Genomic DNA, 12,030 nt, shown 5'->3' with positions numbered 1-12,030 from the left:
TTCCGACTGAGCTGTTTTTTTTGTTTTTGTTTTTGTTTTTTTTTGCTTCCACATGGTGGAAGAAGCAGCCAACCTTTTGGTGGTTAAAACACAAAACGCACACATAATCTATCTGAGCCATTTTTTTTTTTTTTTTTGAAAAATGTGGAATTCAATACTTCATAAATCTTAATGTAAAGTTTGCTGTAGTAAACATGACACTAAAACATGTAAACACACGAGGTTTCAATATTCTTTACGCATCTTTGTATAAGAAGCTCAAAGTCAATGAAGATACAAATTATATTACCATACTGTAATGACATAGGAGAACTTTTGCAAAACATGGAGTCAGACCAAGGTCCTTCAAGACAGTATACAAGCAAATATCTAACCTAAATAAAAAAACCACAGCTCTGAAGCTGCAAGTGTGCTTCCCCTTCTATTTGTTCCAGTGCCAGCACTTTCCTCTTATACCCTCATATTTCAACACCTGGCCCATACCGAAATGGTGTGTGGGGGGTGACTTCTGTTGCTTTCCATGGAGATGTTGATCAGCTGCAGAGAGTCCACTGGCAAGGAACATTTTCAAAGAAAAAAACTTGAAGTATGGAAAAAAAAAGTGACTCCCAAAAGCAACTGGGAGTGTATGACATGCATGTGCCAGGTGTTGATATTGCATCTGGATGCTGCCTGACAAGAAAACGATTAGAGAATTGCACTTTGCTGCTATTCCAACCTCAGTCAACATCGTTAGTCTAGATGTAATTTGAGTGTGGAAAGAAAGAAAAAGCAGTAAAATGAAATGCAGAATACAGCAGAACAGATACAAGAAAAAGGCTTCAAGCCTTCCTTTGAGAGGCAAATGGTTTCCATCTCCCTCATGTTGGATTCACTCTGATATGGGAAAATGCACTCCCTGCCTACTGCAAGAAGCTTTTGCAGTGGCCTGTGGGACACATCTTCAGTGATTTGTAGAAAATACATACATCAACCTAGTTAGCTCAAAATGCACAGCTGTTATCATATCCTTCTTGTTTGTTTGAAACACGGTTAACAAAATTAACTTGTTTCTTTTCCTCCCCCTTCCCTCCCTCCAAGCAGTTCATTATTTCTGCTTATTTATTTGAGTTAATGATAATCTTGCAACCACTTGAACAAGCATTTAACTTCTTACAATACAAGCACACTCACCAAGGTAAGGAAAGAGAGATACATGGAGGGTGAAGTTACACTTTTCCTATGACCAAGAACGTTGAAGTGCTATATTATCTAGCCAGGAATTTCTGCCTTTTTATTATACAGCAGCACAACATACTGGTATGTGCTTTCACCCGCTCCTTGGGTGGATTCTTTTATAAAAACACACATTTCTGAGTAAAGTCAAAAGTTTAACTTCTAAAACACAGTGGGGCTGGAGAGAAAGAGAACACAATAGAGTTAAAAGAGGATTTAAATCTTGTAGTTAGTCCAACACGTAGTTAGATCTTTTAAGTGTTTAGTGTACAGTGTGGTGAGGTTGCAATGTCCCTGGACTTCATGAACACAAGCGTGGTTCATATTGCACTTGTTACTGCAACCCTGTGTCAAAAGCATTATCTGAATTAGCTTTAGCAACAAAGTTTAGGTTGTCTTGTATAGCGCACAGTGTCACCTACTGGATCCACAATACCTATTTCACTAAATGAAGGCAGATTCATCATTTAAAGTAATAGAATTTTGTCCTTTTCAAATACAGCCGCATCAGAACAGGGATAATGAATTTCTGAATATTTCTGCAATCAAATACATAATTTAAGATTAATGTATTATATTGAAAAAAAAAAAAGCGTGGCTTGTAGCCTTACTGCAACATATACATTTCAAGTCAGTAATTCACGATCATATCTAAGGAGTCCTTACAGCAAGTGCTCATTCCCCCTCACCATTCAAAACACCCCAACCACCAATGCAAGCTCAACATTTTTTATTACTGTGCACAATTACTGACCCTTCCCTTATCTTGCTAAGACAATTAGGATACTGTTGCTGTGTTTCTCACAGGCTGTAAAATTCTACAACCCACTTTGATAGGCACTAGTATCCCAATTACTGTGTCAAGATACTGACATCAAGAGATCTCTGAGAAACAAAAAGCTTGGATACATAAAGTGGCTCTCTGCCTGTTGCAGAAAAAAACCTACCTGTTTGGAAGGGAAAAAATCAAAGTTCATACAGTCTAAAGGGGTTGTTTCCCCATTTTGCCTATTGCAAGATTAAATTTTAGTTTTCATTTATACATCTTACACTGAATAGGATAAATCCATTAGGATCACCAACACTCCTCCTCCCCCCACATCTACTCTATAAGAAATGTTCTACTCAGGAAGTCAGGTGGAAATTGAGAAATGATTTAAATTATTTTTAATGCACTGCATTTGTATATGAACATCATATTCAAAACAGAAGCTTAAAAACACCCTGTGCATTAGAATTTTATCATTGCAAACCAACATTAGAAAAGACTGCCATCGACTTAAAAACAAAAAAGACATTCTTATAAGTGGAAAATCAATCACCAAAACCACTAAATGTCACAGCTCAACATTCCAGAGAAGCACTGATAATTGTTAGTTATACACTGCACAAATGATGTATGTCCTCAGTCAAGGAAGTAGGTGCCAGTTTTTTAGGAAACTGTACATATATTGATTTTACATTTATTTAATGTGGCTGTTGTAAGACACTTTATTCTTCTGATAAACTATGATTGCTTATCAAAAGATTCTATAATTCAAGAGAAACATTCATAACGTGTGTGAAAATGAAAACCACCAGCCCACAGAAATCATGCCCACAAAATCCAATTTTGTGGATTTATAGCAGAAAGGCATTAAACTACTGTCTTGCAGGAACAGCAGACTAGTCACTGAAGTATAACTGGCACAGCAGTAATGATTAAGGTGACGTGTCCTCCTGCCACAGCTGTTAATCAGCTTAATACCAGTTACATTATTGACATTCTTGTAATTACTTTTCCTAGAGCACATTTGCGCAAAATATATTTGACTTTAATTTTGAGTATTCAAAGGCGAGCCCAGTTCTCAAAATGGATGGTCAAAGTGGTGCTAAATGCAGGAATTAACCCCACAAGTATCACAATTATCACAGGTTTAACACGAAGGGCTGCCTTTTTCCTTGTTAGATACACAAATGGGTTAGTTGTACCTTGCCATCTTCTGAGCAAACACCCATGTGTTCTCCACTTTCATCCAGACTGATCTGATTTATCTTCACCGGACTCTAGAGAAAGAAAAGAAAAAAGACTTTTAAAGTTACATTTAAAGTTGCAGCAGCAATCATATGCTTTAATGACCTCTACGCTTTCTGAGATTTATGTATGAAAGGTTGTACGATGTTAAATTGCACAAATCCAAAAATCACAGAATAGGTCTGTTTCCAATAATGCCAAAACACAGCCTTCTTTCCAGCCTTTTGCCTGACCCAGAACCCTGACATTTTTTGTAGCTACCTGCCTCAGAGGCCTAGAGCCCCCACAAAGGGCCAGGCTCCCAGGACTGGAGCACCTGAGCCTATGCACCACGGCTACTCATTAAGAACCTCTCCTGCTCTCAAAACTCAGCATAAAACATGCTGACAACACAGGCATCAAAGCAACTGAAAATTCTTCTGGTTTGGTCTGATGGCTGTACTGGTAATTATTTCTTCCTGCAAATCCCTTCTCTGGCTTTCATTTTTGCCTCTAATAGTGTTTTCAGAAGCTAGTATTAGAAGGTATTGAAGTGCAACATAGTTGTACTCAGAGAAATATTGAGAAAAGCCTCAAGACTGCACCAATTTAATAAATTTTCATTTTTCCTATCCATTTAAGATATTCTTTTACTTCTATCCTGCAGGGTTAGACAGTTGTTACTGTTTACTTTAGCTTAAACATCTGTCCTTAAGTACTGAGGACTAACATAACATTATTTGGGTAATGCTGTGCATATCCTTTCACGTATAAAAAAACAACTTTCAATTATATTAAATATCAAGAACCTTCTTATGTACTATGAACCTGATTTCACCCTCCGTAATATATCATCATTTCAAGCATCACTGAAGGATCCTTACCCAAGTCAATCTCTCTTAGATATTTAAGAATAACTTTTCAAACCCTTACAAAGTTTTGAACAGATGACACCATGAAACAGATCACCTCTGTGATTCTGAGCATCTTAAAAGAGAAATTCATCATAGGTTTGTATGAAAAGAAAGCATCACTGGAAGAGTGCTAGAGTCATGGGGTCACATTAGATGCTACAGATGTGTGCCTAAAATACCACAAGTCCTTACAGATGCTATGGCAGGTGGAATTACACCACCATTAAAAGTTTTATGAAAACACGCTGTTCAGATGAACATCCTATAGGGGATAAAACTCAGGTCTTCTCAGAGTCTTTGCAAAACTTTTCGCCTTTTCTTTCACACAAACACAAAATGTAACTCAGGAAAATGAAGTTTTCCTCACCTCCACCTTGGGAAAAAACAAACAAACAAACAAACAAACAACCACAGAACACTAGCATTTGCATAAATTACGTTTTCATTCTCTAAAATCTTCTTTCTAATCAAGGTTGAACAACTGCATGCTGCATTGCAGCTGGGGAAAGGATGCTGCCTTTGCTCTTCTGTTTCCTTGCATGCAGAAGACATCGCTCTTGGTCATCAGGGAGCGCTGCATGGAAATACCGCGGCTGCTGCCTATCACAACACGGGCTTTCCACCCTGTGTTGCCTGCCAAAAAGCGCACTGCCAAGGAAGCCATCAAGCCAACTTCCCTTGATTTATGTGCTCCAGCTGTATTTTCATCTGCCGCAGGGTGGATATGCTGACTCGCTGCGTTTGAAAGCCAGAAGTGAGCACGGCCCTGATCGTGCAGACAGCTGGTGCTTGTTCCTCCTGCCACAGCTGGGGCATCCACTGAGGGGCACAACTCATGTCCACCGGCCTGCTGGTGTGGTCAGTGGCCTCACGAAAGCTCTGATTCTCAGATGCTACACCCACACCTGGCTAATACCTTGGAAATGCGTTTCTAAATTTCTGGTTTGCTCAGAAAGGTGCAAGAGAAGATTTTTGTCTCTGCTGGGGGGGTGGTGGGGGGGTGAGAAGGGAGGTGGGCAGACAGGCACCCACAAAAAAAACAGCATGTATCTCAGTGGTATCTAAGTTGCCGTTGCGACAACTTCCTCACAGAGGTTCTCATCTTTTAATACTCTGCAACTGGAAAGGCAGAAAGTCCACCCTGAAATAGCACTACCCAGACACAGGGCCATACGCTAAGTTCCTGTGTTCAGTCAGCCCCACCCTTCTCATCTCTCCAGCACCTAAAACCTGCTGTCAGCGCTTGCAGGACAGCAAGAACAGATTTAGTGGCATTCCTTCAAGGGGCAAGAAAGCCCAAGATGAAAAGAAACAAAAGACAGGCCAGAAGAGCCAACAGCTCAGCCTGTAGGTCCACACTGTTCCCACCGTGCTGGTAAATGGCTTGGATAAAGTTTGATGCTCAAAAAACAAAGTGCGGTAAGCAGGCAAGGAAGGTTGTGTTGATTATCTATAAAAGATGAGGCAGAAGAGCAGGATGATGGACTTGATCCATCACACTGCTGTTTGGAGTCTGCACAGCACACTTTGGAGATTAAATGTGTGATTGTGCTCAGGTAACCAAATGGTGTCTAGCAAGGCAAAACTTCACCACGTACATTATTTCACATTATGTGCGTTTTTCACATTGAAAATTGCACACGATACTTCAGAAATGTTTGTTAAGTAGAAATTTGTTAGGAAGAAATCAAGTAGATGTGGTATTTCATGACACTGTATATAACTGGCAACTTGTTTCAAGCCTTCTGAATGCCAAATACTTCTATCATTTATTTTTAACTTTTCCTTTTTTCACTTCCTTCCCAGCATTTTTTCCCTGTTGTCTGTACTGTACGCAGAGGACACTTAGGGAAGACAAATTCATCTAAAAGCAGAGCTGCTCACTGACAAAGACTTTCAGCTAATTTCCAACAGAAGACACTATGCTAGATGATATACACGAAGTAAAGCAATCATGGAAAAAAAAAATAAAAAAAAAAAAATACTTTTTTTTTCCATAGCTCATGCTGAATTGGCACTGTTGGTTACCAGCCTGCTTGCTGACTTTACCAGTCAGAACTTGCCATGCAACTCAGAAAGTGATGATAGACCACAAACTCAATAACGGTCAAGTCTGAATATTAAATGCATTTTACAGTAAAGTTCTAGCAAGGTGAAGAACTCCAGTGCCAGGAACTAGTTTGGCATTGAGTAACAACAAAGCTATAATTTCCAGAATTATATTCCACAGTAAAGCCATTTAAGATATGTACATAAAGCTATCCCGAAAATCAGAAATAAGAGACCACCAATAAAATTAGTGTGCTATCTAAATCCAAGGTGTTTCTCCTAGAATCATCTATTCAGATTAGTTATTTTTATAAATACATGTCTGCATGCCAGCCAGCAAAGGTACTTACCATTTCAAAATTAGTCATACTTATATCCTATCAACAGGTTGTGGATAATTTTGAGATTTCAGAAAAAAGAAGCACAGACAATTTTGTGGCTTTCCCTCCCTTTCCTTTTTCTAATATAGTTATTTTATTTATATATTAAATATATATGTATGATATTAAATATATATATATAGTGTGTGTATATATATATAAATTAAATGTTACTAAAAAACCATTTTTTTTTAAACTTTATTCCAACTGTCCCAACTGAAGAGTTTAATTTGTTTATCAAAAGGAATAGGTTTGGTTTTTAAAGCATAAGCACCCCTCCTGCAGCATCTACCTGCACAGGTTGACAAAATAAGAAGAATCGCTGAAGGTCAGAGAGGACACAGAGCCACTAAGCCACTGCCATCTGGAAGACTGATCATTTGATACAGTCTGAACTAGGAAATGCTCTGGGGTTTGGTCAGCTAGCTGTTTTAAACTTTTTTTTTTTTTTTGAGGGACAGAAGTAAAGGGGGAGAAAAAAACTCCAAATTTATAGGCATCATATTAAAAAAAAAAAAAAAAAGAAAAAAAAAGAATTGCAACAGTAAGGTCAAAAAGTGTTAATCCACAACTTAAGAAAACCCTACTCACGTATTACTCAATAATAAATATGAACTGATCTCAAATCCTATGCCATAAAAACCTGGGCACCTGTGTATAAAATTCTGAGTTGCTAACAATTATTTAATTAGCACTACTTTGGGCAATATTTTTTTTTAACCTAATCAGGACCACTATCTTTAGGCCAACCAAGGGAAATAAAAAAAAAAAGGGGGGGGGGAAGAAAGAAAAAAAAAAAAAAAAAAAAAAAAAGCACAAGCAAACCAAAAAACCACCACCAACTTCTTTTAGTCACAAGGATACTTACAGGACTGAATAAGTAGCAGTAACACACACAGTATCTATAAATCGAAATGATTCAAGTCCGGCAATAAGGCGGATCCTGCTAGTTAGGAAGGGAGATACACTGAACTGATTAACCTGAGAACAGCCTCTGAATTTCATAAAGTGTGGAAGTTCTGGCAAAGGAGGAAGAAATGTCTTCAGCTGAATTTCCATTAGCTGCAGTTTTCTTTCTGATGGAGACATGTTTGGAATTCTCGACAACATAAGTAAGTTTGACTGTTCAAAATCAATAATGTCAAGCTGACACTACAGAACAAAAAAAATGTTACCTTAATGGAAGAAAGAAAAGTTTAAGGAGAAGGAAAAAGAGCTAGCAGGGATCTTGCTCAAACAGATCTAAATACAGGCTTTTGGAAAACTAAATTTAAAGGAAAGGAAAATCGAGCATCTACCAACAAATGTACCTCATGCACTAATCAATTACCTAATGTAAAAATGCTTGAAATAAATGCACTTAGTATGGATTATGTCAGCTCTTCAATTAGGACTAAATTCACGGCCACTCAGAAAGCTTCTTTTAATTGTGTTCTTTGTGGCAACTCCTTCTCCCCTGACACTTATCATCAACCCACCTTATACTATCAGTCCCCCAACAGTGAACCTGAGAAATCAATCTGCTAATGTATAATTTGTAAAGCTCTTCTGACTAACAAATGGATAATTGATTCTTTCACAAATGCTGCATCCCAATGGATATGAACTGGATGAACAAGAAACATAAGACTGGATTTCACTCCAATTCTGTGAGAAATGCAATATTTACAAGCTAGGAATCTAAACGTTTTAATAGTTGCCTGTGACTTCATGCCTTTTAGCCATGGTTAGCAGGCAAGCAACAAACACATTAAGAGTGTGAAAAGCAAAGCAGTGTTCGATCATACTTGCTGCAAAGCTCGTTCTACTTCAAGAGGTTCCCAACGCTAACACAAGCCGTTTATGCAGCATTTTCATCCACTCTTTAAGAAGAATTTTCAAGAACTTTCCTTAAATTAATCCAAAGATTCTTAATTACCCACCTATGCACATGCATGCATATACATGTATACTTACCCACAGGACACAATCATCTCTAAGTCTTTTTTGCTGCATTACATTGTTATCTACCTAACCATTCTGTAGCTGCTCTTCATACTACAGGAAAACTATATAAACTAGAGTTTAAACTGTAATAAGAAAATTAAACAAACCTGTCTCCTAAAAGTTCCCCTTTTACACTTACCCATGTGTTTCCATCTGCACAACATTCACATAAACATGTACAACTCTAGTGTTCAGCAATACAACCCCACTTTTTAAAAAGTTAATCCACGGGAATATGAGTTACTACCTTTTTGTTTGTATTGTTTCCACCATTAAAATGGTGGAAATACTTCTTTCCAATGGAAGCGATTACTTCTACCATGGAGGTCTGGTGTCAAATGCTGATTTGTAAACAAACTGCCTTAGCTATTGTCATATTTAAGCAAAGATGCTCTCTATATATGAGCCTTGCACTAGCAGAATAAGGAACTTGCTCTAAATAAAGCCTCAACTCTTCAGCTTTTGCACCCATATTATTAGATGTTCTATACACCACTGAATAATGAAAAACAATGTTGTTAAGACTACTGGGAAAAAAAAAAAGAGAGGACTTGGCAAGTACTGAACGTTCTTTCTCCAGGGGTGTCTTTCCAATTTGAAATGATAACCTCAGCCCACCTAGAAGAAAGCCTAATTTAACTAACTGGCCAAAAAACAACTTCTACTTTTTAAGGCCTTTTCATTTTGGGAAGTGAGAGGAGGTGACAGGAAATACAGCAAACAGTTGAAGACACCGTCAATATTTAAAAAATATTATGGTGCTGTACTGACTTATGCATGGTTTGCGTATTTGTTGAGTCTTACTAACACAATAGAGTGAAAAAAAATCCACAAAAGCAAATTTTGATGCTATATCATGGATTACATACAACATCATATAAGTACATATACATCTATGTACATATGCACATCTGAGAAATGTAGCAAAACGAAGGTTTAAATTGAAAAGGCAGCTTTAAAAGTTACAGAACAAGCTGTTTGCCACTGTCTCCAATAGAAATAGCATATTCTGACTTTACAATATGAATTTTCATTTGATGAAAATGTACTAATATCCACACCAAAGAGGTTTTGTTCAGCAATACTGGTAGTATTCTGATAAGTGAGGATTCCTGCTCCAGTGCTTTTCCTATAACACTCTTGAATCTGTCATTCTCCAAATGAAAAATGGGAGATTATATTGGTTAGACAAAAAGGGAGGGGGGAAGGCTGGGGAGAGTGACAAGGTCTGGGACACAGAACAATAACAACATTAACTTTTATTTTGTCTGCGGGAAGGCAAACCTTGCCTACAAAACAGAAAGATCTCAAAAGCTTGTCGGAATGTAAGGGAATATGAGGACAAGGAATCTCTAATATACGGTCTAAGAAAGTGAGAAAGACCAAAAAGCCTACAGTGATTTCAATATTTTCCACATCAGTGAATCCCTTAATCTTGTTTGTCAACTACAGGGACTAAGCAAAAATACATCCAAAGAGAAAAATTAACAAGGGATCTCCCTAAACCTGTAGTAGTTGCTAGATAATCAGAATGCTCGTCTAGGAATGACCAAGCTATGATTGAAAACAAATCTATACTGAAAGCCTATACCTCCTCCTAGCCGCATTTAACTGTTAGCTAATTCCTGACACATCCAAAACAGAATCTCATTTCTCTTAAAACACTGGCGTGTAAAGCTGTTTCCTTCTGGGAGCTTTGTGCCACGGCAAACAAATTACTCCCTTTCCCTTCTCTCCCCAGGTCCCCTTCACCATCCACTGCGTAACTGCAAGGCCTCAAAGATGAAATGTCCTAAGCATGCCTCTACTTCACTGTTGCTATCTCTGTATTAAAGCATCTGAGAATATGGAACAATATTCCCCAGCACACACTTACGGGCAGGGCTGAAGTAAGGGCTGATGTTGGGGAGCCGAGTAAGGGCTCCAGGTGATAACTACGTATATGTGCCTCAGAAAACGCAGCACATGGTGGGAGAAGACTATTCCAGGCCACCTGGAGGCTCACCTCACTGATTTCTCTAACTGCTTTCTTTTCAGAATGGCTCCCCAAGCACTGCGAACTTGGAGAACTCATCACGGAACATGAGTTTCCACACAGGCTACCATGTTATAAATTGAGCCTTGGAGAACAATACCAAAAAACGTATATAGAACTCTGAGGATCAAACTTACTGGGGCACTTTCACAGGCTGTTTTTAATAGAAAAACACCAGCACTGTCATTAACACATTTAACAGGATTTTGTAGAATTTAGAAGTGGGAAGTTTGAGATTTTCCTCCATTTCTTGATAAACCACAGTTGAAAGAAGTGACTGATGGGAGAGGCCAACCAGGTCATACAGTGCATGTTCTTGTCAGGACAGGTTTTCTTTAGAGATTATTTTATTGGTGCTTTGACCAACTTTTAAAGAAGCAATGAGGCTTTTGACTATCCTTTTCAGGGGTCATTCATTGTTTTGCCAGCATCACTTCCAGGAAGGTTTTCACCACAGCCATGACAATCCCCCTCCCTGACATAACACAGGACAGAGGACATGACCACAGGGCGCCCAGCATCCCTGCTTTTCCATATGCCCATTACAAGGCTATTATCCTTGCCACAGCTACACAGTTTTCATCCTTCTATGAGCTCCTGCAATGAAAAACTGCACTATTTTTTCCCCAGTTATTTTAGCCTGCCAACCATTCTACTATAGATGATGATCCCAGTCCAGTATCTACTGCAACCAGTGAAAAGATCTCCCATATGAATGAAGAACTCCCTCTCCTGGCTGAAAAAAAGACATAGCTAGTCACATCCTTGGTATTGTTGAATATTACACTGGGTGATCAATGCTGAAGTTCAGCCAATAGCTAAAACTGAAGTGACATTTTTCCATGTTGATAACATCCCGTTATCAACACTTGCACAGAGCTGTCCGCAAGAATAAATACATTTCTTGACTACTGAAAGTATTCTGTTCTCTTCGGACACCAAGTCAGAAACTTCTTTTATTTGCAACTGTGTCATTTGAGCAAGTCTCACAAACCTGGCAGAGAGATCCTCAACAATGATCAATTTCAGGTTTTGGATTCTTGACAGGATCCTAAAAAATCTGCAAATCAAAAAGATGGGGGGAGAGGGAGGAGAGTACTCACACAAGTAGAAACCATTAATCTTGAAGTGCACTGTAACTTACTATAAGTGGCAAATCACATGCAGTATTCTTACTGTGGCAGTAAGACAGGGAAAGCTAAATGTGAAGATGAATTGATCCTGTGCAACTTTCACAAGGCATTTGCATATAAAGAGGCTCTATTTCAATAACAGCAAGTGTAGATATCCTTGCTTATAATAAACTTTATTTAATGTAGATCCAAAAACGCAAGCAGATCCATTCATTCTTCCATCTTTATACTGCTCACATTTCAAAGCTCCTATCTTCAAGAACTGCCAAGGCCTGTAGCAATTACAGATTTCTGTTCTGAGTTGGGGTTGCAATGCTAAACACAA

General features: G+C 38.4%; 1 protein-coding gene across 4 annotated transcripts in view; it reads right to left on the bottom strand.

The window, feature by feature from the left end:
• VPS41 (VPS41 subunit of HOPS complex) overlaps positions 1-12,030 on the bottom strand; it is a gene marked incomplete at its 5' end in the record, with an annotated part of 109,148 nt that overhangs the window by 64,782 nt on the left and 32,336 nt on the right. For all 4 annotated transcript variants that reach the window (XM_084509809.1, XM_084509812.1, XM_084509810.1 and 1 more), the window contains one exon: positions 3,187-3,261. In XM_084509809.1, coding sequence (XP_084365935.1) covers positions 3,187-3,261 — 75 coding nt within the window. The remainder of the gene's footprint in view (positions 1-3,186; positions 3,262-12,030) is intronic.

The sequence above is a fragment of the Aythya ferina genome, assembly GCF_964211825.1.
Source record: "Aythya ferina genome assembly, chromosome: 2".
Taxonomy (NCBI): Eukaryota; Metazoa; Chordata; class Aves; order Anseriformes; family Anatidae; genus Aythya; species Aythya ferina.
The sequence above is the reverse complement of the archived record's forward strand: the minus strand, read 5'-3'. Positions and strand labels throughout refer to the sequence as shown.